The sequence below is a fragment of the Poeciliopsis prolifica genome, unplaced genomic scaffold (genome assembly GCF_027474105.1).
Source record: "Poeciliopsis prolifica strain line A6 unplaced genomic scaffold, Auburn_PproV2 SCAFFOLD031, whole genome shotgun sequence".
Taxonomy (NCBI): domain Eukaryota; kingdom Metazoa; phylum Chordata; class Actinopteri; order Cyprinodontiformes; family Poeciliidae; genus Poeciliopsis; species Poeciliopsis prolifica.
This window is the reverse complement of record NW_026562406.1, coordinates 3,356,792-3,383,266: the sequence shown is the minus strand read 5'-3', so window position 1 is coordinate 3,383,266 and position 26,475 is coordinate 3,356,792. Positions and strand designations below refer to the sequence as shown.

The following is a 26,475-nucleotide window of genomic DNA, read 5'->3' as shown; positions in this document are numbered from 1 at the left end:
CATGAGCTTTAAGAGAAATCAATAAAGCAATGATCTCCAGATGTCTGTTTTCTAGTGGAGAATTAGTCTTTCACCCCTCAGAGATCACAACTCATAAGAGTCACTCGATAAAGTGTAATGAGGTCTGAACCAGGAGCGTCAGAAGCCCTCAGACTGCTTGGGTCAAGGCCAGATGTTGATGGCATTGGTTCCTCAAAGTCCTCTGCTGATCCTGATAAGCTGATTTCATGGACTGAGGGAAGAAACCATTCATGGGACTGTTCGTTTCCAAGGACCTTCTCACACCGTGTCATCCTGGTGCGGTGCAAGAAGATGCACCCCTGCATCCTTCTTTCTTAGGATGCAGGGGGAAGATGTTGAGGGAGCCGGCTCCCCAGCAAAGCTTCCCTGGTGACACGGGGAGTCTTCTGGTCGCAATATAGCCTCTTCTTGCAGGTCTAGGCCACATGAGTAGCTGAAGGTGGTAGGACATACCTAAATGCTTTATTGAAGTCTTGTCATTACCTGTCAGAGAAAAACTGAAGCTTCTTAGCATAAACATACAAACGGAAGGCTAACAAAAGTGTCATGTGTGCCTCGCTTTTAACTTGACTTGAACTATTGAACTTTTGAGAGACATCTGTAACTTGGCTCTCCTCCCGTTTGGCTTCAAACATGTAGTTCTGGCTGTTGGGCGCCAGATGTCGCTCTTTACCGCCGCAGCATGCAGGCGCTCCGCTCTGCTCTGGGTTGGCTATACGTGAACACGCCTCTGCGCGTCCACGGAGTCCCTATCCTGACTGAACTTGTGGAGCAGGAGCGGAGAAGTTTGAAGAGCCAGATTCAGACTTCGCAAACTGACGATAGGAAGAAAACTCAGGGCGGACACAACCAGGTGGTCACCATGGACGATCTGGGTAAGTTGCACAGCTTGCTTTAGGAAAGCGGAGTGTTTTTTGTTTTTTTTCCTATGAAGAGAAACGGGAGCAGGGTGGAGGAGTCAGTTACGTTTCGTCGAGATTTTGTCTCTAAAACGGTATTTCTGGTGAACTGCAGGTTGCTCTTTCTCTCCGGGAAAGTGGGTTATCGGCAGACAGAAATGTTTCCACGCGCCGCGGGGAAAAAGCAGCAACAAGTCGTTGGACACATTTCATTATTCTCTCTCGTTTGTTTATCAAAAGCATCGCAGCAAGTTAGCGACCGGACATCGCTAGCCTTTACCCTCAACCTCTGTTTGAACTCTCTCGCGCTCACGCTGTGTCTGAGAGTGACGCGCGCCGCTTCTACACTGAATACGAGCCACTTTCGGTCCAATATGTGGCTCCGAAGGGAGGAGAGGTCCAGTTGTCCTCCGCTCTTGCCCCGGGCTACTCATTCCAACTTTGAAGTGGTGGAGTCAACAGGCCTCTATTTAGACTGCTCAGGCAGCACAATGTGGGTCCAGCCCTCCTCCCTCATTCTGGCTGTTTAAAACCACTGGGAGAGAGAGAGCACGTATCACTGACACAACATCACCAATGACCCACCAAAATACTTCATTAAAAAAAAAAAATAGAAATCTGGACAATTGTTTGCTTGTTGTTTTTTGTTCCCCAAGTTGTCTGATTACTTGGGGATTGAAAACACCCGCAGTTTTAGTTTTCTGTGACGTCACTGGTCCAGACGCTTTTCCCGTGAATGCGTTCATTAGGAGAATGAACTTAATAGAGCTCACATATTTCTGCGTTTTGACACTCATCAGTCCATCCAACATTTTTTTTCCACTCGTGCGTTGAAAATGAACAGAAGTAAGACATGCTTGGTACAAACTGTCTCCTCTCCTTCCACTTACAATTTCATACATGCCAACTATATCTGCTCAGTGTATTCACGTCATGCTATGTGTTTCATGCTGAACCTCTGCATCTATTCTGACCTCTCAAAGAGGGAGCTTTAGTTAAATGGATTTGGTAATTGTTTAAGTGGAGAGATGATGGCTCCCATTCTAGCATTTGGCCTGCTGTGAGAATACCTCCAGGCCACATTAGATGCTCTTGCTGCTGTAGTCTGCTGAAAGGACGCATTGTTGACTGAGTGGGAGCTTACAGCCCCTCTGAACGGCTTGCTGAAGACTGAGAGGGAGGGCGAGGCCGCTGAGGAATTTCGAGCATCGTTCTCTTTCGGGGTCCAAGGCCAAATACTCGTGAGGTCATGACTTACCTCTCGCCGCACCTCTCCTGCTCCGGCGGCGACGCAGTTGGTCTCCGTCTGTCCGCCTGGAATCTTCCAAGCCTTTGTTAAAAACTTTGAGCTTTGACATGCGGTAGAGCAAAAGCCGAAACATGTAGATTAAATGACTCTTAAGGACCCCTCAGTGGGAGAAGTCTTAAGTTTCTTAATCCCTCCTTGAGTAAGCAAGAACCACACACTTTATTATTGACCTTTAACCAAAAGAGCTAGAGGATTGTTTCTAAAACAATCCTCTAGCTTGTTTTACCAAGAACCTTCTTTGAAGGTTTTCAAGAAGAAACCTTCTTTCTTCATGATCAAGAAAGAAACCTGATCATGTTTTAACCCTTTTTTTTGTTGTTGTTTCTTGTGCGATTTATGTGATCATCACTGCTGGAAGAAGCAGCGTGAGCCCTCCCTTGCTGACTCTTGAGTCAGAAATTTCCAGTGAAATTCTCTAATCAGCCTTTTTACAATCTAGGCCAGGTGGCAACCAGGCCTCGCTTCATTTTCAGCGCTCATGCGGCCCTATGGGACGAGTCCTCGCCCAGATGTGGACCTGAGAGCTACATGTGTCAGAGTGCTCTGGCTGTTTTCTGTTTTAAATGAAATCAGTTTGGTTTTTATTCCTTTGTTTTTCATAATACTGTGAACTGCTGAACTTATACTCAGGCTCATCAGAAAGTAGAATTAGGCCTGTCACAATAAGCAACAAATCAATAAATCACATGATAAATTGAAAGCAGCTCAATAATTTCCATTTGCATGATTTATCGTTTTCTCTTTTTCTCTCTCTTTCTGACAAAATCTGGACGACAAGTGTCCAGTCTGGTGCTTTGGTCTTAATCAACCCTTTTTCTGCAGGACAATTTTGATTACAGAGACTTCATGATTCATTTTATTTATTGTTTCCTTAGTTTTGTTTATTTATTTTGGATATTTAAAATGACTTCCAGTTCCAGTATTAGAATTTAACGTTTATCAATCGTTCAAAATGTGTTTTTGCGTTATTATGCCATTGCCATTTGGATTACTTTAAAATTGTCTCAAAACAACAATATTATCGTTTACCGCAATAACTTCTGGGACAATTTATTGTTCAGCAAAATGTGTTACTGTGACCATAATGCAAGCATTTGTTGAAATGACGGGGAGAGTTCAGTCTCCCTACATTAGTGTATCTGGCCTTGCGTTGACGTTCTAGAGAATGTGCTGGAAATCTGGTCCAGACTTCACAGTGGGGGGTTTCACTTTATTTTTTGCTGCTGGAGTTTTGTTGCCTCAGCGTGAAGCACGGGTTAGTGTGAAAGGGAGCCCGGGCAGGGTGTGGAAAAATGACAAAAAATGGTGGATGAAGTTTTCAGGTTTTTGTCAGTAACATGGACAAAAGGACAAAAGCGATTGGACACAAAGAAAGGGTCAGTTGTTGCATTAAGGCAGGGGTGTCAAACTCCAGTCCTCGAGGGCCGGTGTCCTGCAACTTTTAGATGTACCTCTGCTGCACCACACCTGAATAGAATAATTAGTTCATTAGCAAGGCTCTGGAGAACTGATCTACACAAGATTATAGTACCTGTGGTACATCAAAAAACTGCAGGACAGTGGCCCTCAAGAACTGGAGTTTGACACCCCTGAATTAAAGGAAGTTTTTTTTGGGGTGGGGAGAAAAAGTCGTGCAGTGCCAACTTTGATTATGAACAAAGCAAAAAGTTTCTTCTGACTTAAGCTAACAGATAGCACTAAACTTCTCCATGCATGACTTGGGTACAAAGCGGTAGTCATTCCTACTGTTTTACTCCTTTGTTTCCGTCTTAATTTTTAGCTGAAGAGCTGACGCCGTGTTTAGGAACAGTTTTCCTCTAATCCGATTTGGGAGGTTTTCTGGGAACACAGCAGGTAACAAGTGCAGTTTAAACAGAGGGGAATTCCTCAGGCACCTTTTCCAGACCTATTGAAGCACGAATAGATCTGTGTGCAAACCAAAGCACATAGCAACACCTTAATGCATCTGTAAACACACGGCAGGCCTGTAACCTTAGCTGTTGGAGGACCTGAATGATCGCCTGGCAGACAGGGAGTCTTTTTTTAAACTTATTATAAAACCCTAAGAAGACTCGGTTGGGTGTAGAGATTATGACGCTGCATATTTAAACAATTATGCTGAAAATCTTTAAGGTGTTTTAGCGGCTCATTGTGAGTCAGCAGTGCAGAGTTAGTGTTAGCAAACTAGCCATCATCACCCTGTGAGAAACTGGAGGGTTAGAGCATGCCATGCTTAACCAGTGGGCTCGCCTGCAAAGCTGGAAAGAAGCCCCCCGACTGTAAATCAGGCTCGTCCCTGATCCACACCCATCCTGTTGTAGGTCTGGGGAAGAGAGAGCTGCATGACTGACCTCATTGCTTAGGCAACTGAGCCTGTCTCACATCCTCAGGAAACAGTGAAGGAAAACAATGAGCGGACTCAGTGCTGGAGGCCGTCGATGGCGGTTGGAGGGGGCAGCAGCGGGCCGACAGTCTGTGAACCGGGTGCCAGAACAGCCTTTCCTCTGTTAATTGCTATTGTACCATACTGTTGTTCCAGTTGTAGCTCCTTTCAGTCGCTTCCTGTTTCTTTCTCCCAGCTAACATGACTCAGATCTTGGCTCAACACAGGCATTGACTGATATCAGTCAGATCTCTGAGTGTAAAGTTTGATGCTTTTAGTGTTTTTATTTTTTCATGCTTATGTGTTCACAAAAGAAATCAGTACGTCACTCTGAGGCCTTAAAAACTTCAAGATCTCTGAATTTCTACAAATTATCAATACATTCCATTAAGCTTGGATTTGCCTGTGAGAAAATTTCGCTTAATAAAAAGGATTTGTCATTTTTTTATTGTCAGTGAAAAATTTTCATATTATTAAATTTTGATCATTCTGATTATGCAAATTATCCTTATTTTAGTGCATTTTTTGAATCAGTTTAAATTAGAGATTGAAATGATTCACTTGTAGATAAAGATTATGTATTTTTATGTAAAAATTTTTATTAAAATAATGTTTTTTGTTTTGTTTACAGTTAGCTCTATGGCTTTGCATGAAATATGCAGCTTTTTAATTTTACAACTTAAGAAGGTGTAAAAGGATTTGGTTTTCATCTGTTTCGATTCGTTTAAATTTTGTTAAACCCGGGAGCCCTATCTGACCTATTGACCTCTTGGAGAAGAAACCTGATCCCCAATCTGGGCTTCTCCAACAATCACGATGGATTTCATATCTGCACTCTGGACCAAACCTGCTCACCAAATTTTAGATCTGCTTCTTTCCCCATCCAGTTCATCAAACACTTGGAGCCTATATGATCCACTTCCTCAGAAGAATCATCTGCTTTAGCTCTCTAGTCCAAACTTTTCCCCTCACTGTTGAGACACTGTTCTGATTATTAAGGTCTTAAGCTGATCCAGTCTCCTGAAAGAACGGAGGGTCGGCAGGCAGAACCTGCAGAGAACTGTGGTTATGTGTCCATGTTAGGTTAATTAGTTATTCTATATACAGTGAATGGATGAATATTTATCAGTTCCTCCAGGATTTGCCATTGTTTTTGTAATAATGTTTTTTGTTGTTGCTTTCAAAATCATAAATTTTGTGTTGATACTTTGGAAATATTTCCAAGGAATTTTGTAAAAAAAAAAATTGACATAAAAAGGAAAACAATAAGAACAAAATAACAGACAAGCAGGAATATTTCTATTGCTTAAAGAATATAAATAATTACTCGCCATCACGGACTCATCAGTCACCCAACCCTATGTTTTTGACCATTTTTGCAGAACGTTTGGAATAAAATCACAATTACTGCATTAGTGGAAAAAAAACCCAAACTTTTTTGTTTGACTTTTACCGTGAAATTGCAAAAAAACCTGTAGGGACTGATTCAGTCATTTATTTTAGCAAAATTAATGACATTCACATGGAGGTTGTAGTGATCCGTGAACAAATACATTAAACTTTTTCATTGGTCAAAAGTTTCAACTTACTTTTTCTACATTTTTCATCCTCACTATATTAAATGGTTTTGGCAGTAGTTAGCAGAACATTTGTAATACGGTAACTATCCCATATGTCTAACAGTTGTCAACGCAATCATAGATAAATTTTTTTTTAAAATGCCTGGAACAAATATTATTGAAAGAACGAATGTGCTTTTAACAAGCGCTCGCATGCAGTAAATGACGAGATGGCCGTTCTCTGACAGTTTGCAGACAGCCCAGATGGCCCCTCGTTGACATACGGTTTTCATCCACGCCTTGGCTCCGACTGTCCTCAGTGACCCAGTGCTGCATCAGTCGTTAGACTTTCCCTTGTGATCTGATTTACTGTTCTGTGGGGAAGCACTTTTATTTTGGTCCAGCAATCTTTCAAAGGGAGTGTCATCTTTCTTACATGGCTCTGCTTGGCAGGGTATTTTTAGCAAGCAATCGCTAAATGATGCCTCTGTCTCACTGATTGTATGCCATTACTAACTTTCATCCATTCAGGCACTGTCTGTTTGGGATTTTCTTTCTTAAACTGTGCGGTAAAAAAAAAAAAAGTCACCCATCTTTAATCTCTAAGGTCAGATTCTCTGTTGATTCCGTCACTTTTTTGATTTCTCTCTTTGGCATCTCCCATACTGCTGCCTCACTCCGGCCCCTGCTTTTCTTGTTTGTTATAAATATATCACGTTGGGTTGGCTAGATAGGATAGGGTTTCCGTTAGGGACCGGAGCCAGTTCTGCTCCTTTTTGCTCCCTTGGTATAAACAGGTGAGCTGTGGACCCTGTTGACCTTTCACCATTGCCCACATGTTCATGAAAAAGATCGAAGTGCTCTGGTTTCATCCGTGCCTGCAGTGTACTCCCCACTGCGTGGTGAAGGGCAGTAAAAACACAGGCATCTCCCTTATTGTGGAATTCAAAGCATGCTGTGGATAGCATTGAGTATTGAGTGTCTTCTTCTTGACTCCAGGTGTGTTGGGGGGCAGAAAGGCGGGACGTTAATAACCGTTTTCGCTAGATTAAGTTTGTGTTTTTTGCGTTTAGAGCTGTTTTCCACATGCCCCTACCTGAGAGGTTTCTTTCTCAGGGTGGACGGAGGAATGTGTGGAATTTCCCATGTGCCTTCATCCCATCTGATAAACAGAACTGTGAGTGGGTGGACATTGGGTGGACAAAGTCAAGACTATACATGTGCCCACTCCTGCAAGAATGTGTATAATGTCAACACAATACTGTACCACAGTGTGACCACAGTTATGTCCACTGTAAGTCTGCATATTGTTTGACTCAAGTCAGATGAAGTCGTTTGAAATAATTTGATCCAGTCGTTTCATTTTTGATGACAGTTTTATTCCTTTAGACCGCTGCACAATCAGCCATTGAGTCAGGATGCTGTTAGGAGAATTGGACTTTGTCCATTGTGGCTGCTACACACTGCCCACCCCCCGTCTGGAATGGAAAAGATTAGACCGATACTTGGCCCACACTGCTGTTTGGATTGTTGATGCTTTTAGGTTTCTGTAAGTTTGAGACTTTTCTGTATTAGTGTTTGTTGTCTTTCATAAAGCAAAACAAATCGACAACATTTCATGTCTACACGCATACTCAAACCTCTGCAAAGGGCAGTCTGGTTTTTAAATGTAATATTATTATAATCATTTTTTTTTATTGGTTTTGGTCCAAAAATCATTTTGGGTCATTTACTTTCCTGTTTTACCAAGAAGGACTCGTTGTTATTGTTGGTCAGATGTTTTATCACCATGTTTTTCTGGTCTTTGAAAGTTGGGAGCTAGATCATAGTGACATTATGTGATGTTGTTTCCTGTCTGATCAGTTCATCTCCATACTTTGGCAGCTGCAGGAAGTTTTCTTGTGGTTATGTAGTTTTTTTAGCCCTCGCAATTCCACTTGACTCTCATCATCCTTCAGTGTCTGGGATTTCTCACACCATTTCTCAAGTCCATTCAGGGAACAGAAGGAGATGTTGTAAACAATGACATTAATTTTCTTGGATTTGCACAAGTATGTTTTTGACCACAACTAAAGGTAGTAGTTTAGAAAAACAATTGTAAGAAGGACAGAATCAATTGTTCCTAATTTATAAATAAATTTGCTGTTGCTTCTGCATTCAAGAGGAGCATGAAAAGACTGATCAGCGATGAGTCTAAAAACAAAGTCTTATCTTACAAACTGATGTCGTTTAGCTGAAACAACTAAGATCAAATTAATGATTCCCATATGATCAGTATTTCAGTTTAGCCGTGCCAAACTGAAGTCATTTCAAAATCCCTTTTCTCTCTTTGTCATTGGTCATAATGTCTTTCTGAATCAAGTTTCAGTGAAGTGCAGGACAAACTAAATTCAAATTTCTTTGACTTGTTTGAAATATGAAATATAAAATTTTAAGATTTCAGGAAAAGTGAAGAACTTTGCATGTTGATGAATGTTTTTCTTTTTCACACATTTTTTCCTGCAATTTTATACTGCATTGTATTACAGGAACATACATTTTGGCTCAAACTTCTATAAGAAAAAATGTTTGATTAAGAATGTTAATAAATAATTGATACTTTTTTTGGAAAAAAACCCGTGTAATTTAAAAAACAATGAATTATTAGAAATGACGACTGTAGACTAATACAAAACACATTTATTTCTCCCTTTCTTAAATTTTAAATGGCTTATTTTGTCTCTGTGAAACTGAACCCTAATCATTGGTTGGGCAAAATTTGAAACCCATTCCTCAAGTTGACCAGGCTAAGCTATTGTTACCTCACAAGTTGTGAACATAGCTTGGCTGTCTACGTTTTAACTTTTTAAAGTGTACAATTATTATCCATTCATTGTCTGTCTTGCAGAGTTTCTTAAAAAGAGTTTGAAGATATCAAACAATTTATGATGACTTGGCGAATGTTCTGGAACAGCAGTCAGGTTTTCTAGTTCACTACAGGGAATCAAAAATAAACTAATTGGTTTGTCGCAAATGATCGTCCTGTAAGTCATTTAAACTTCCCCTGAAACACAAGACGAACATAAAGTAGCTAGAACTGCATATTGCATCAAATAATTATATTGTACTATCAGTGTGTGCAATATTGTAATTTTGCCAGTTGCGTGTTACTTTCTCGAATGGCTGAGATGCTAATGCTCATGAATACTGGTTGAGTCAATATGAAATATCAAAAAAGAAAGGAAAATGAAAGATAACTGTGAGTTACCTTACAATTTTCAGCAAAAGCATCGTGATTAAATATTCTTCTGAAATCATACATACAACTACATGGAAAACTTTATGGTATTTTATATGGAAATGGCTTTTCCAATCTGAACAGAACAAGTGAGAGGAATGTCTCCGCTGTGATTGGTGGACAGTACAGCACAATGTCACCATGGATCCTTATGACGACGCAGCGAATGTTCTGGAACTGCAGTCGGGTCTTCTCGCAGTTCAGCTTTCATTACAGAGAATCAACTCAGGCCTTTGACACACTTCCCTCTGCGCTGGGAAAGCAAGCATTTCTGGTTAGTGTTGGAAAAATGCAAACATGGATAACCTATGGAGTCGTGAGCAAATGGTTCACCTCTTTGAAATGTATGAGAAGGAGCTGAACATTCTTTGTGGTGAAAACGAAGAACTCCACCATCAAAATGCAGAAATAAGAGTCCACTTCAGGAAGAAGCTTGAAGCGGAGAGGAAGAAGAACATGGCTCTGAGTCAAGAAATTGACAAACTTAAAGAGCTCCAGGATGCAGAGCCCAACAAAGCCATTGGTCGTAAGTTGGTTTCATACTGTCAGCTGCAAGCACTTTTGTTTATGGTGTAGAAGATAACCAGTCTGCTGCTTGTACCTTGCCTTAAAAGTAGAAGAAGTTTTCACTCATGTTTTCCAGAACTGATTCGCCAGCTCCAGGTAGAAACTAATCTGCGGCTGAATGTGGAGGCCAAAGCTGAACGGGCTGTTCAAATCGCAGCCCATTTTATGCACAAACTGGAAGAAATCCATAATGTCTGTCAAAAATGTCCAGCCTCAATCCAGATTCCCAGTGCAAATCTCAAAAGAGGAGTGGATGACATCAGTGGAGAACTGCTGGAGTTGAAGCTGATGCTTCGGAATGAAAAAGAACCGAGAGCTCACAAAGGCACCCACGGGCCTGCGGTCTTTACGCACATAAAGGTTTCATCTGAGGTCCTGAACCACATCGGTGAAGAAAAGCCCAACAGCTACATGGAGCTGAGGAAAGAAAGGGACAAACTGCTGCAGGAGATCCTGGCGCTGCATCAACGGGTATCTAACCTGAGGGATGAGATTGAGTGGAACGGCCTGAGAGAATTCGAGATTCTGGAAATGCTCTGTCGGGAAATATCAGGGTTGGAAATGTTGGAGAAGCAGCATCTTTGCCAGGACATGTCTTGTGACGAGGACAGGGCGAAGGCAGAGGCAATGAAGTTTGCAGAGTCCTTGTGAATGCAATGTGTGCTTAGAGCAGTAAGCTGTTGTGTAAGTGAACAGCCAACACACTTTTATAAAGAATTAATTTATAGTTCTGTGTTCACACATCCAAAATGAACTAGCTTACTACCTTTTATCTACTTTCCATCAGCTGCCAGCCTGGAGCAAATAGAAGAGCAAACCACTGACTCATGAAGAAGCTGAGATTTCTGAACTCTAATAGATAACCTTCCATTGTCTGCCTGTACTCAATATTTCTCTGGTCATAAAATAAAACTATCAATCTGTGTTGTGAAGATTTATTTCTTTCTTCACTGATTCATTATTTAAAATGGAATCATTATCTGTATTTAGTATCATTTAAATGAAACAATTGGATAAGAAGAGTTGGACATCTATCAGTTCAGAAGCTTAGATCTAAACTTTTTTATTCTTTAAAGGGACAGTACTTTTTTCCATAAACGGGAATCAGGTGGCTTGCTCATAAAGTCTGCAATATTTACTTCCAACAAAAATCATTGATTCTATACAGGAGAATTTGTTTATGATTTATTTATTTTTGCACAAAATGGAGTAAATATTTGCCACAGACTGCTAAGAGAGACAAAACAATTTAAAATAATCAATCAGGGTCCCGGGGGTAGCAGCTTCAGAAGGGAGACCCAGACTTCCTTCTTCCCAGCTGTTTCTTCCAGCTCCTCTGGGGGAATCCCAAGGCGTTCCCAGGCCAGCCGAGAAACATTGTCCCTCCAGCGTGTCCTGGGTCTTCCCTGGGGTCTCCTCCCGGTGGGACGTGCCCGGAACACCTCATCAGGGAGGCGTCCAGGAGGCATCCTGACCAGATGCCCGAGCCACCTCAGCTGGCTCCTGTCGATGTGGAGGAGCAGCGGCTCTACTGAGTCCCTCCCAGATGACTGAGCTTCACCCTATCTCTAAGGGAGAGCCCAGGGCTCTCCCTTAGAGATAGGGTGTTTTAGTTGCACATGAAGTAGTTCTGTTAATCAGCTATGAGGCATCCTCCTACGGAGGAAACCCATTTCGGCCGCTTGTATCCGTGATCTCGTTCTTTCGGTCATGACCCAAAGCCCATGACCATAGATAAGGGTTGGAACATAGACCGACCGGTGAATCGAGAGCTTCACTTTTTGACTCGGCTCTCTCTTCACCATGACGGACCGGTACAGCGCCCGCTTCACGGCAGACGCTGCATCAGTCCGACTGTTGATTTCCCGAGATACTTGAACTCCTCCACTTGGGGCAGGATACCCCTCTGACCTGGAGAATGCACTCTACCCTTTTCTGGTTCAAGACCACGGGTGTGAACTAAGCCTGTATATTCAAATCCTTCATATAAAGTTATTTATAGCTCATAGTATTAGAAGGTATATTTCTCCTTATATTCCTTTTTATAAATGCACAGAAAACAACGCCCCACCCATTATTATTACCCAGCTCTAGGTAATAATGAAACTAAATAACGATGTGTTACATCAACGATAACAGATATGTCAAACTAAATAATTCACTTTCATATAGCTATGTGCAATTTCTGGAGTGTAAAACGTGTGTTTTATGTTGTTAATATAAGCACCAGCTATGCTGCCTAAGCTAAACAAAAATAGTCGTCAGTAAATAATCTATTAAAGTTTCTATTTACATTTCAAGCTACATCACACAGGACTGCTTGAATGTAATATTTATTAGGCTGTAGTGCATTACACTCTGCTTTACAGTAACATATTCAGCCATTTTCTCATCCTTCATGTTATCTGATGTGCAGTAGATCTAAGCGACCCCAAGGAGAAAGGTCAGACACTGTGATTATGGAAAAGGAGAACATAGAGAAAAATGTGGGTTATTATATCGTTATCGCAATGTTCCATGGTAATATGGGATTGTGATGTTTTCCTGATACTGTGAAGCCCTGTTAACCTTTTCCTAAAGACTATTTTTTTTTAAAATATTTTCAAAAACATGGCAGATGGATATTTGGATCATTTTTTTAGGACTAGTGGTAGTATCATTATCTTGGAGTAATTCTCACATACATAGAATGAATGTTCAACGTGCAAAATAATTCATTTAACAATACTTTATGTACCCAAAAGAAATTATTTTGTGTTACGCCAGCATTGTGTGTTTCTTCACAGGGTTGAATTAGCATAAATGGCCTAAACAGTGAGTGATCTGCATGGGACATTCTCTTGATTTTAATTAATTTACCATATGTAATTTAATAAAATAATAAAGTACATGTTCATTGAGGATATGGTGTGTTTTTATCCCAGAAATTTCCTTGAAAATCTTTTCTGATGGCACCAGATTCTTACAAAGATTACATTAAAACAATGACAAAAGTAAGAAGTTAACTTTTCATACTTCTAAAAAATTCATCAGAGTTTTCTTTAAGAAAAACTTTGAATATTTCCAGATATTTACAGTCACTGCTGTGTCATATCAGCAGCCGATGGTGAGTTTGGAGAACTTTGCTTTGTCTGCAAGTCCCTCTGCAGTCCTTGGACAGGATTTCCGTCCTTTCTGCTGAGGCCAACAGGAACTTTCTAGGAATTTAGTACAACAAATATAGCAAGTCCAAAAGCGTGTTTTAATTTGAAAACCTTGGTAAGAGAAATATGATTCCACAGCTACATTTAGATCGGTGCATTTTACGACTCAACTTTGTCCTAAAACCACTTGTGGCATTTTTCTATCTGCGGGCTTTGTTTTATGAGTGACAAAGTCAATTTAAGTCGGGCCTCGTTTAGCATGTCAGCACCAGGTGCAGATTATTTTGAGCTGGTCTGGATATTTCAGCACATTTGCACAGACATGGTTACTCACTGAGCATACCGCTTTAAATAGGCCTGAGCTCCCACATGGTTTACGTCAAAGTGCAGGACAGAGGACGTTTGGCTTCTGGGCAGGATTCCCCTTTGGACCACAGATGGTGATGATGAAGAGTCGGGTTTAAATGAGGAAGTTCTTGTCTAGAAAAGTGTGAAATATTCTCTTTGTTAATCTTTGAACCACTTTCTACATCAGCGGAAAATAAAACTTTGCAATCATAAAGAAGTTCTAAATCGAAAACAAGTTTCTATGTTCTCGGATTGAAACGACGCTTCTTTTTTAAGCCAGTGTGAGCTTTGGATCATCTAAAGCATGATGTCAAAATAATGTCAAAAGCATTGTAGCATAACGGCATGCAGCTGGTGACGGCGATCTATTCTGGTCAGTCAGAGGCTGGCTGGATGGACAGACGGATGGTGTGATGTAAGGGTCTATTTTATTCTGGAGTTGCACCAAATTCTCAGGAGGATAACTTTGTACTCTCTCAACCCTGGACGCCATTCAGAAATGCTTTCTGCCTCCCTGCCTCTTTGTTATCAGACTGTCTTGGTAAGTTTGTATTCAGTCTCGTAAAGCTAAAAGGAAATCCACAGGTCAATAGAATGACTGTACAAATTTAATTGGAGAACGTAGCAGTGATTGTGGTTTTGACAAATCAAGAAGGTAGACTGGAGATTTAGTTGTAAATATTGGTCCAGAGGTACTAGAACCACATCAATGGAATGGCTGTGAAAACTACTAAAGAAACTGATTTGTTTATTTTTGCTTAGTTAACTCAGTAGTTTGGACAGCAAAGCTCTAAACTCATTTATATATAAGAGCACTACTTCATGTGCAACTAAAACAAGTTTCTGTCCAAAGCCTTCGACTGCTAATAACTATAATAAATAATACTGTGGAAACTGCTGTGTTGATTTTGTTGTTGGAATCACTGGGTCAGTAAATTCCCCTTTACATGAGGGAATTTACTGGCCGCCACCCCACAAATGCAGAACGTCCTCTTATAATTGTTCTGTTAATCAGCTATGAGGCATCTGATAAAATGACATAAAAGTATAAGGTTTGTTATTCAAATCAGATCTTTTTTTTTTTTTCTTTTTTGTAAAACTTTAATAACCTTCATGTGCTGATTTTTCCAATTTTACTGTAAGAACTAAGATTTTAAAATTTTTTAATAAGATGTTAAAAATATTTCAGAAGTGTAGACAAAGACTACCTTGGATATAAGGTAGTCTTCACAATTTTGTCCTTTAAACTGTTACAGAATTAAATAAAGTAGCTTGCTGTATTGCGCCTTCCTGTTACCTACTATAAAGCTCACTCTCTTGCAGCCTTGTTAAAACAAAAGCATGTCTGAAAATCTTATGCAAAAGTTTTCTTTTAAAGTGGATTCTACATCTCTAGGCTTTGTCTGACACCATCTACTGAATAAACCTGCTTAACTGGAAAAAATATAAGACTTTTAGGTTTTCTGACGCCTAATGAAACTGACAAATGTGGTCACTAAGCAATATCTCTGCATTAGATATATTTTTTTTATCTTCAGATGATTCTGTGCTTTTTCTGGTTTTCTTCAAATGGATCCTGGAGCAAAAAAACTACAAGTGTCTCCATGCAACTTTTTCACTTCCGAAACTATTGACATTACAGTTTTGAGTATTAGCCGATACCGATATTGACCCGATACAATTTCAGCATCATTACTTATTGTATGGTGTGATATTAATAATATTAGGTATGAGAACAACTGACCCATTTATTATTATTCAATGGCTTTATTCGGGACACAGATGCTGGGTAAATGCTTCTGTTGGAGAGTTTGTATGTAGACTGATACTTGTTGTTTGATACTGATGTCCTAAATCGGTCTTGGGTTGGGAACCTAATAAAAGTATTTTACATTTTCAGATGCGCTGCTTGCAGACCTAGAATCTACTACATCCCACATCTCGAAGCGGGCGGTGTTTCTGCCCGATGAGACCCCCTACTCCATTCCGACGGGCGGACTCCCCTACCAAGACGCGTCCGTACCGCCGCCGGTTCCACCTCCGCCTTCAGCTGATGCTCTGAACGGCTCCCTGACAGATCAACCAGACTCCCACCACTCCTCCCAACAGGTAGGTCTCCACTTCATCAGAGCATGAGGCGCTCTCTGGCTTTAAACCTAAAATGTTAACGACTTTACTCATCTGCTCCAGTCTTTAGGTTCGGCCCATAAGAGCTCGTGGTCCAGAGACAGCAGCAGTTCTCCGCTGTCACACATCGAAGAGGACCATGTTTACAGGTGTTGCTCCCGCTCTCTGAATGTCCTCTGAGTCAAGCAGACTACATTTCCGTTTACCTTTCAGTTTCATCTTGTGTGTTTTTCAGTTTTCCCAACAAACACAAGACGTCGGACTCATCTCCCGCAGCCATCACATCTGCCCTGGGCAGTAACCTCTCAGAGCTGGACCGGCTTCTGTTAGAGCTTAACGCTGTGCAGCAGAGCTCCCCTTCTTTCCCCACTACAGGTAGAGAAAATTGCTATTATAATAAATGAATTTAACCTCTGTGTTCTTCTTCCTTTTGTGTCTAATCTGTATACTTAAATGATACGGACATTTAAATTCCTAAAATGAGTACAGAGAAGTTAGAAGAGTAGAGACATGGTGGAGAAAATACGTCATAGCTACAATTTTAACACATTTAAATGGGATTTTAGTATTAAATAACAGCATTGTCACAAAGATTTTGCGTTTATATGATAAAACTGACGATGCGGGGCAGGCTGCCAAACAAACATGGTGATGCAATTGTATCAAATGTCATAATTCTTTGACATCTATTCAAGTAACACGCCTCCAGTTTTATTAAAAGCATCTGGCCTGTACTTTCCTTACGTCTTTTCTCCCCCTAATCTGCTTGTATTTGTGGTATGCCGACTAAGACATGAGGACAGAAATCCACTTTGTAGAAAATGGGGAGACAGGGCAAGGGGGAAGTTTGGCACTTTCTCACTTCTGTCAGTGTTGAGCAGCGTTTACTCATCCTGTCACGTTTCCTTAGAGGAGGCAGCTCCACCCTTACCGTCTTGCAGTATCACCCACTATGAGAATGGAGGCGCTCCTGACATCCTCGTAAGCCCCCCACCTCAGGAAAAGCCAAAACGGAATGGGGTGAGGCCGGAGGAAGCTCGAGCCCCAGTGGAGGGTCTGCTGGAGGGTTCAGGTCCTTCACCCAGGTACCGCCTCTGATTTTACTCACTCCGATTAATGCAGTTAAAAGAAAAGCTAACAATAAGCTACTCAGAAGAAAGATCAATAGTCAGGTTCTCTCAGAGGGAACAGCAGATAGGTTCTCTATAAATGTATTGTGATCTTTCTAAGTTGGAGTGCATTATATCAGGAAAACATGTGGTATAATATTTGTATGTTGTGATTGCAATATGGTTTGTGACAAATGTACCAAATATATAAACATTTTACTATCCTTTGTTCTGGAATCATAGCAAACATAGACTGCAGATAACTTGTCCAGCTACTAAAAATACAAACAAAAGCAAAAACCCATGGTCTTGTGTGTTTGAGATCAGTTGACAAAAGTAATTTGTCAATAAAAAGATCCAAGGATTTTTCATTGTCTTGCAATTTTTGCTTGTTTGTGGTACGAAATTCAAACTGAGGTCCCAGATTAAGAAATTGAATACACAAATAAAATAAATAAAGTAATGTACTATTTTTAATGTACTAGTTTTTTATTGCCTTCATCTTTTTTATATATTTTTATGCTTCATTAAACAAAAAATGTAATTAAATACCATCAAATATATCAGTGCTGCAGAGAGCATGAATGCATGGTGTTTAAATAATTAGCGAACACTTATTCCACTTCAGGCGCTTCTTCACATTTATGCAAATTGCAAACAGTTATTCTGAGAAAACTATACATTTGTGGCATATGATGCAGCCCAACTTTCAAGTGTAACTGAATTTTAGCAAGGCTGATTTTGGATAACACTTTCAGAATTGTAAAATACATGAAACCTTGTGAAAATATTGAGATGATTCATTTACTCATGGTGCAGCCACAAGCTTGAACGTATTTAATTGGTTTTTATCTGCTGGCCAACACAAAGTAACAGTGTCACAGTGGGAATTATGTTTTCAGAGTGATGCAATCTGCTTGTTTTCCTACACATGGTGTTCTCTATGCAGCCCACAAAAGTTTCCTGTGGTCTTATCTGACCAGGCCCGGCGGCATGGGTGGGCATTGGGGGGGCATTGCCCGCCCACAGAATCAGCCGTGAGCCCCTGGACTGGAAGCCGTTTGTTGTTTTTACCTCAGAGTGGCCAACTCTGCTATTCCTATATCGACTTGATACAGAAGGACCTTCTGTTGTGACATGTTTTTCCGAGCCACCTTTTAATGCAACATAAGCACTATGATGCTCGCGCTGGGTTTACACCTGTGTGGCAGCGAAGGAGACGTGCTGCTGTTGTGCAGAGCTACTCAGGTGTGTGTTAGAATCATGACAGAAACCAGCAAAACACGAAGAACTTTGCAAAGCTTTTCCTCCAAACTAACCGACTGAGTTGAGTAAAGCTGTTGGATGCAGGTAATGTTAGCTAAAAGATGACTAGCTAACACAAATACAGAACCTTAAACTTGTTAACTAGTAGCCTATAGGCTACTGATGTTGCTTATGTTCAAAAGTGTGTAGGATTTGTTACATAGAATAACTTTTTTGGAAAGAAGGTACTTATATGAGTAGTTTTTCTGCACTGTACCTTTTTCTTTTACTTGAGTAATATTATTATTGCTATGTATTCATTTTGCGCCCCCAAAATAAGCTGATGCCCCCCGGTTAAACTCGTCTGGAGCTGGGGCTGCATCTGATCACCATCTTTCACATATTTGCTTTTTTCCTTTTATGGCCTTCTTGTTACTGCTCTTCCATAAAGACTATATGACAACTAATTGTGGCAACAAATTTTTCCACCGCATACGTCAATCTCTGCAGCTCCTCTGGGAGTTACCAACTACTGTTATTGTTTTCGGACATAAGAGTACAAAATAAATTCATATACAATATATACGCTTTAGATTTATTTGTCAAGACTTTGGGGGAAAAAAATCCTTCTATGTTGCAATTATTTATTACTTTGCGTTGGTTTGTCAAATAAAATCTCAATGAAATGCATGAAGGTTTATTGTTGTAATGCAATAAACCTTGAAAAAGTCAAAAGTTTGTGAAGAGTTTAGCAAGGTGCAGTGTTTATTAAATGCTTCAACATTTTATGTGCTTGTAAGCCCTTACGCATATATACGTGTTTAACATATTTTAAAAAATGTTATTGTACTTTTTTTTTAAATGCTTCATTAGGATAACGTACATGTATATTAGACTTATTTACGAGAAATGGTGAAGAAATGTTAGTAATAGTATTTATACTTGGATATATTTTACTGTTCTATGTAATAACAGAATAAAACCGGGATTTTAATTAGGGTGCACTGATTGATTTGACTGATTTTCTGGCTGATCACCAATCCCTAAAAAGTCTGATCTTTCAATTCCGATTTTGGCCGATGCCAATTTTTTTATATATGAAAAGTAATTGAAAATCATGACAAATTTGCTAATTTGGCAACAGTGGGGCAACTACTGCTAAGTGCACACATACAGACGTGACCTGGTGGTTGGGTCTGTCAGCCAACCCTCTCTCACCGTACAGAGAAAGGGTATAGAGACTGATTTTCAGACCTTTGCAGATGTGAGATCTCTAATCTCCCAATATTAAGAAAATTTGGGCCAATTTATTGGCGCACGCCTACTTTTAATCCCATTTACATTTAAATTTAAGTTTCATTGTTGTGTGAAAAGAATCACCTTCATGCTTTCCAGCTCTTCCACACGTCATAGCGATTTGGATGCATCTCAACAGCAAACAAGAATGTCGGCTTCCTGTGCCACTAGAGAGTTGGATGAACTGATGGCCTCTTTATCTGACTTCAAGGTAAAGTCAGCATGGGTATAAGTTGTAGAGGCTACTTTACATCCTCTGTTCACAAACCTCTCCTAAAGAAGGTTTTATAACCTCTGTCCTCTTCCTCTTATTTTGTTGTACTTCTTCTGTTCTCTAGCCCAGCTCTTTGGGCTCTCTGCCAGACCAAGCAGGGACACCAACTACCTCTCACCATTCTCCAGCGCCTTCCTCCATCACCCCAGTGGCTCCTTCTTCTTCTTCTCTTAGTCTTCCCCACCCACCTGCCTCTTCTTTCCTCCCTTTATCTGCTGGCCTAGAGTTGCACATTGATGAGGAAGGAAAGGATAGTGGCTCTACGATGCCTCATCCGAACCTTCTCATACCCCACAGTCCTACTTCGTCTCTTTCTGCTGCCAGTGACATCGACCTGGACTCTGTCATAGATGTCTCTGCCACCTTGCTGTCCTCCCAGACAAAGTCCCTGCTCGTCCTCTGTCAGTCTGTTCCGTCTGTTCCGTCTAGTTCCAGCTTGTTAGGAAATAGCCCAAGTCTTTCCAATGCCACTACCCCCTCTCTTACCTCTGTTAACACTGTCCTGGAGCGCAAGACCTCCAAAACCCCCAGTCCGTCCGCAGAGCGGCTTTCACCATCAGTTAGTAAAACATTCTGCACTTCTGACTCTATCAGTCAGCGGCCTCCTTGTTTTCTTGACCAGGACTTAGATTTTACCTCCCCATCTCTTTCAAAAAGCCGGACTCCCCCTCTCTCAACTCCTTCGCCTCTGCCTGCTGCTGCGTCTCAATCTTCTCCGCACCTCCTATCAGCACCGTATTCGCCGCCGTCTGCAGTCTCTCCGCTGATGATCCCCTCTCCTCTGAACTTCACCAGTACCAGCAGACAGCTGTCAGAGGTGTCTCCTGTAGCCCAAAGAGACACTTCCCTCGCTTTACAGCAACCGTCTGCAGAGGAGCCCTCTCTTGACGAGGCTCTAGATAAACTTCTAGCGATGAGTTTTGCACAAAGTCATACATCACACACAGGGGAACCACTAGAGACAATGGAGGCTTACTCTCTCTGTAAAGGACTGCAGGAGGTGCAAGAGGACCTGATCCTGCCTATGGACAGAAGCGGTGTGCAACCCGACACGTTCGCCAGCGCCACCAACACCATCACAGATGACTCCATAGACATGGGAACCGATGGGAACGGAGACCTGGACTGGGCTGACGAGGAGCTGTCAATGTCCCTCCATGATGGACTAGACGGCACCATGACACCGTTCACTGAGAGGCTGTACACAGATGGCAGCATGACTCCACTGACTGAAGCCAGCTGGATGGATGAGTCCATGACCCCCTCCTCATGCCCTGGGACCCCTGAGGTTGCCTTGGACATGCCTCTGCTCCAAGCTCCCAGTGTAGACAGAGTCTCTGCAACGGGACATGTATGCATCTGCTCGGCAGGCTTGTTTTGGTTCTGGCTGTTGAGACTGATACATGCAAGCATTTGCTTCAGCTGTGTTGCTAACACCTCCAAAAATGGTTGTACATATTTATCAACCACACTGGTCGCAAGCCGTAGTCTATGCTATGAAGTGGTTTTAAAATTTAATAAACTACTGTTTAGTCTATATATGTATCAACTAGGGGTGTACTGATAATTAGGTGCCAGTTTCCTTAATTCTGGGAGATGTGCAATTGGCCAATATTTACATATGAAACTGATTAGTCTCTGTCCCTTTTCACTTTGCTATAAGAGGGCTGAATGACAGATCTGTTATACTTACCGAGTTTACAGACAAAAAACAATCTGCATCAGCCAAAATAGGCTTTTTAGAGATTGAATATTTCTTGATTCAATTACAAAAAAATACAGTTTGTGTTTAAAATAGCTGGTTAAAGATTAAAGCACATAGATGTAGACACTCTACTGATGCTAAAAACTTGAAGAGAGTTAGCAGTTTGGTATCGTGCGTTTCCTAATTGGAGAAAAAATGTTTTTTTTAAAGTTTCCAACCAGTCATCTGGTAATTCTTGTTCCCGGTGGATACATCTCTCGTTTGGTCCAGTATATCAATGCCTTCTTACAGTGTCTTTGTTACCATAATAATAATAAAATTAATTTATACAACACTTTTGTTTATCACGCAAAAGAACAGAAGCCATCTAACAGTTTTTGGATTGAGACCGCACCCATGGCTAACTCGATGCTTTTGCCGCCATAAAAATAATTTCTTACACTTGGACTTGTGTTGTGTAAAAGAAGCTAACACATCTGACTTGGTGAGTATTTTGCTTGCTTGAGTCATGTTGAAGAGGATTTGGAGAGTTTCAGCTCATTGTCGTCATATGACCCAAGCATGCTTAAAGGAGATGTTGCACGACCCCCAAAGCCCACCGGCATGTTGCGTGAACTGGTTTATGGTGAATCTGGGTTAAGATGAGGTTTCCACCGTTCCCTCCTAGATAAAGTCTGTGATTAGGCGCACTAAAGAGACTCCCAACGTGCATCCTATGTATCGTGACGGTCACCTGCGCAGAAAGATGGGCCCCGTCATTGTAAACAAGAACTCTTCTCAGGACCGCCTCATAGAGGAGCTTCAGGGTAAGCTTGGGATCAGCCGATCGGAGCGGCGCCGCAAACAGTCGGACGAGTGGCTGACTGAGGGGGTCGTCGTCACGTCCAAACCCCAGCGTTTCCGTCCCGACGGATGGGGCGGTGAGGTTGACAAGGTTGGCTGCTGTGTGCTCAGACATTTAACCAAAATATCTTTCAGCTAATTCACCTTCTTTCACTTTTCCTTCACGCTCCTCTCTGTCTCCCTTCAGATCATAATTCCTCCCGAGTCACCTGTCCCTGTCAGGAAGGTCCTCCCACCCCTCTCTCCCCCTAACCCTCGTCGCCCCGCTGTTATAGAAGAACCCAAGAGGCCACTCCCAGTACAGCAGCCCCCTGTCCCAACACCGCCACCTCTTCCTCCACCTACCTCCTTTAATTCACAAGCCAACCGTGCTCAGGAGCCATCTCCTCCTTCTCGGCAAATTACAAAAGCCACACCTCCACCGGCGGAGGTCGTTCAGGACCTTCCCATCCCTAAACCAGAATCCCCTCCTCCTGTTGTCCGCATCCCAAACCATCCACCTTCAGTGGAGCCAATACAACCAGGAGCACCAAAACTCCTGGTGTCTATAGGCTGCCAAACAGAGTATGACCCATTCTTCCCTCCAATGCAGGCACGAATCCCCGTCTCTTATCCCTTCTGTTGTTCACCCGTCCTTAGAGATGTCTGTATTTGAACTTTGGTAGCCTTCGACTGATTAATTGTTTCATTTGCAATTCTGTGGAGCAGAAAGACATAACTGTTTGCAACCGTTTTAGATCATGGCCCAGGGGAAGGCCGGAGTTCCAGGTGGGCCACCGACACAGGTCAACAAGCTGGACAACATGCTTGGTAGCCTGCAGTCTGACCTCAACAAACTGGGGGTGCAGACCGTTGCTAAAGGAGTCTGTGGTGCCTGCTGTAAGCCCATTGTGGGACAGGTGAGATGATATAATCAACTTTTCATACATAGGGCCTTACAAAGACTGTTATACCCTCTGGATAATCCTTAATCTATTCTATTGGAATTTTATTTGATAGATTTACCCAAAATAGCACATAATAATAAAGTAGAAGGAAAATAATGCAACAGTTTCAGACCTTTAGGTATGTCATAACTTTGTGTTCACCCTCAGTTTCTCTGAAGTCCAACAAATTGCCTTCAAAAGTCGCCAAACTTATTTCAAGTACGCCACGTCATTTTCACCAGAACCTGCACCAAATAACTTTGGGCGATTGTGTTTTTGCAGTGTTTGCAAAGCTCACTGAATAATTGGTCCAAACATGTTTCCATCCTCCATCTGCTCTCCTGTTTGTTCACACAGGTGGTGACTGCTATGGGCCGTACATGGCACCCTGAGCACTTTGTGTGTACACACTGTCAGGAGGAGATCGGCTCCAGGAACTTCTTCGAGCGGGAAGGACAGCCGTACTGCGAGAGAGATTACCACAATCTGTTCTCTCCTCGATGCTACTACTGCAACGGGCCCATATTGGATGTGCGTCATCATTCTGTGAAAACGTGAACGTCTCTAGCAGAAGTGTTGGCGTGTAGTAAGCTTTGTTGTTGTTCTTTTGTTCAGAAAGTTGTGACGGCATTGGACCGGACATGGCATCCTGAACACTTCTTCTGTGCTCAGTGTGGATCCTTCTTCGGCCCAGAAGGTACAGGCTTTGAGTAGTTTAAGTTCTGAATTAGCAATATGTTTGCTTTTGCTTTACGGGCCATGTAAAACCCGTTTTCTTTTCCTGTGTTTCCGGCAAAGGGTTCCATGAAAAGGATGGAAAGGCGTATTGCAGGAAGGATTACTTCGACATGTTTGCGCCCAAATGTGGCGGCTGCGCCAGAGCCATTCTGGAGAACTACATCTCTGCTCTCAACTGCCTCTGGCATCCCGAGTGTTTCGTTTGCAGGGTTCGTAATCCAGAATTTCTCCCTCCTCGCTGATGTTTGTCGCGATTATAACAAGAAGAGAAGGCAAAATTAACGGCTCGTTTTCACGTGTCCGCAGGTGTGCTTCACCCCGTTTGTGAACGGAAGCTTCTTCGAGCATGACGGACGGCCGTACTGCGAGGTGCACTACCACGAGTGCCGCGGCTCTCTCTGCTCCGGCTGTCAGAAGCCCATCACGGGCCGCTGCATCACGGCCATGTCCAAGAAGTTCCACCCGGAGCACTTCGTCTGCGCTTTCTGCTTGAAACAGCTCAACAAAGGCACGTTCAAAGAGCAGAACGACAAACCCTACTGCCAGGGCTGCTTCATCAAACTGTTCAACTAGGGAAGCACATTTAGAGCAGGCTAGAACTGTCAGCAGGGTCCGATTATAATACAGCGCCATGCGAAAACATTTATTACCCTCTGAACTTTTTTCTACCTTTGACAACCTTTATGGATTTTATGCGCGATATCAACACAAAGTAGTTTAAAATTGTAAAGTTTAATGAAAACGGCACATGCTTTTTAAAGTGAACCATGTTCTTCCGTCTTCTTATTAACACTGATTAACTTTCCTGTACCAGAGCATGATGCTGCCGCCACCAATTTGGCTTTTTAGCACACAGCTAAAAAGTCCAAAAAATGTTTAAAAACGTCATCATTTACAATTTTTCACTACTTCAGATTTTATTTGTCGCATAGAATTTGAGCATTTGCATTGCAGTGTGCGGTGGCGACAAAACAGAAAAAGTTCAAGAGGTGTGAATATTTTTGGAAGACGCTGTTCCAGTGAAAAGAAAAGTTTTCCGCTGGTGATGGTGGAACTTTGTTTTAGACTGATTATGTGCATGTTGTGGAAGCAGAATACTGTTTTCATGCCAAGTTTGGGAAAAAATTTCTGCTGACTATTTCTGCTGACTAACATTTTTGAAGTGGCTTTTATTTGGTCAGCAGATCTAATGAAGACATATTCGGCATGTAAATGGTGTCATAAACCTTTACAAATACCAGAAATGTGCCATTTTTTCCCCACAAATTGTGGAGGCAGCAAACTTTCCTATTTTTCCCCAGTTTCTGTATGTTTGTAAGATGTCAGCCGTTCCTTTAGGTTAGCCTGAAATTGTGTTTTTCAACTTTTACAGTTTCTACCATTTTACAGTGTGAATTCAGACTGGGTGAGATACAGAAATCCATAATGTGTGTGTGTGACAATTTTGCTCACTGGCTGAGTGTGTCATTTTAGCAGGGAACAGATGACCTATTGTTTTTTTTTGTTTGTTTTTGTTAGCTTTGGAAATGCGCAGTCAGCTTTTTATTTTTTACCACATATGATGTCAGAAAGATTTTTAAACATTTGTTATGGGCTATAAAACATGACTTTGGAACTGTAACTCAGCTTGTGGTTATTTAGAGAATGGGAAATGTGAAGTCACTCTAGAGTCACGTTTAGACTCAATGATCAAAAACACTTGTTTATGAAGATTTAAGAAGTGTGGAAATCATGTTTCACGGCTACTCTTTCTTTAAAGGAGAAGCCAATCTTTAATCACTTTCAGTGTCCACAGTTATCTTTACACTGTCTGTACCCTCGTCTGTAAAACCAAACGTGTACCAAATCCTAATTATTCACTTAGAATGGCCACGAATGGCTGATCCGACATTCTGCGCTGTCCGATCATTCCTCGTCTTTTCACTGGGCAAAAATTAGGCTCGTCTCGCACAGACAGAGCCACATTGTTTGTATCTCTTTCACTATCGTTACTGTGTCGGACTAACTCCTGGGAGGGTTTCTGTAAATATTCAATGCAGCTACATCGTCTGGAATGTGCTTGGCGTATGCGTTTCCTAACCACTTGTTCGGGGATGAAGAGGCGAAGGCGTGGTGCAGATACTCGGATATATTTGCTGTGATTACTGTATTGGGAAACAGATGAATGTGGAGCAGTACACAAGCCGGCGGACAGTACGCCGTTTTGCTTGTGACGTTCCTGCAACTATGCAACTCTGGATTACCAGCGTGTGTTAACAGACTCTCTTTGCGTTTGTGCCTGTGGTTTCACACGCAGGCCAATCACAGTTAGAATCCAGTCTGTCTGTCATGCTGTCTGTGAGTCCACTAAAATGTGTTGGCTGTTACATGAGAGCGCGGTGGTCTGCCAGAGCAATTGGCAGGACTAATTTGAATCATTTCCCACAGCATGAGTGGCATCTACTGTATGACCACTAGGTTTTCTCTGTTCATTATAATTTGGCCTTTTGTCTTGTTCAGGGAATTCTAGAGCCTTATTTCTTCTCTTTATTTAAGATATCATGTTACAGGAGCCTTTCAAGTCAGTGTAGTGGCATATTATTTAACCAAAGCCATATCTTCTATGAATTCTTTTCTGTCTTTCCTTTTCACTCAGAAGGTCAGGCTATATGAATAGATTAATCATTGTTAGTCTGATTATGCAAATAAATTCTGTTTTGCTATCAA

At 41.7% G+C, this 26,475-nt stretch overlaps 2 protein-coding genes across 2 annotated transcripts; both read left to right on the top strand.

The window, feature by feature from the left end:
• Positions 1-775: 775 nt before the first annotated feature.
• LOC129373018 (uncharacterized) lies at positions 776-26,475 on the top strand. Its single transcript, XM_055050700.1, has 14 exons — positions 776-896; positions 15,407-15,615; positions 15,697-15,782; positions 15,869-16,008; positions 16,544-16,718; positions 19,383-19,494; positions 19,622-20,908; positions 21,930-22,196; positions 22,293-22,697; positions 22,843-23,004; positions 23,389-23,562; positions 23,647-23,728; positions 23,830-23,978; positions 24,076-26,475. Exons 1-14 carry the CDS (start codon positions 884-886, stop codon positions 24,340-24,342), a joined length of 3,528 nt encoding a protein of 1,175 aa, XP_054906675.1. The 5' UTR covers positions 776-883; the 3' UTR covers positions 24,343-26,475.
• On the top strand, positions 9,642-10,947 carry LOC129373019 (uncharacterized). Its single transcript, XM_055050702.1, has 3 exons — positions 9,642-9,974; positions 10,092-10,699; positions 10,803-10,947. Exons 1-2 carry the CDS (start codon positions 9,746-9,748, stop codon positions 10,664-10,666), a joined length of 804 nt encoding a protein of 267 aa, XP_054906677.1. The 5' UTR covers positions 9,642-9,745; the 3' UTR covers positions 10,667-10,699; positions 10,803-10,947.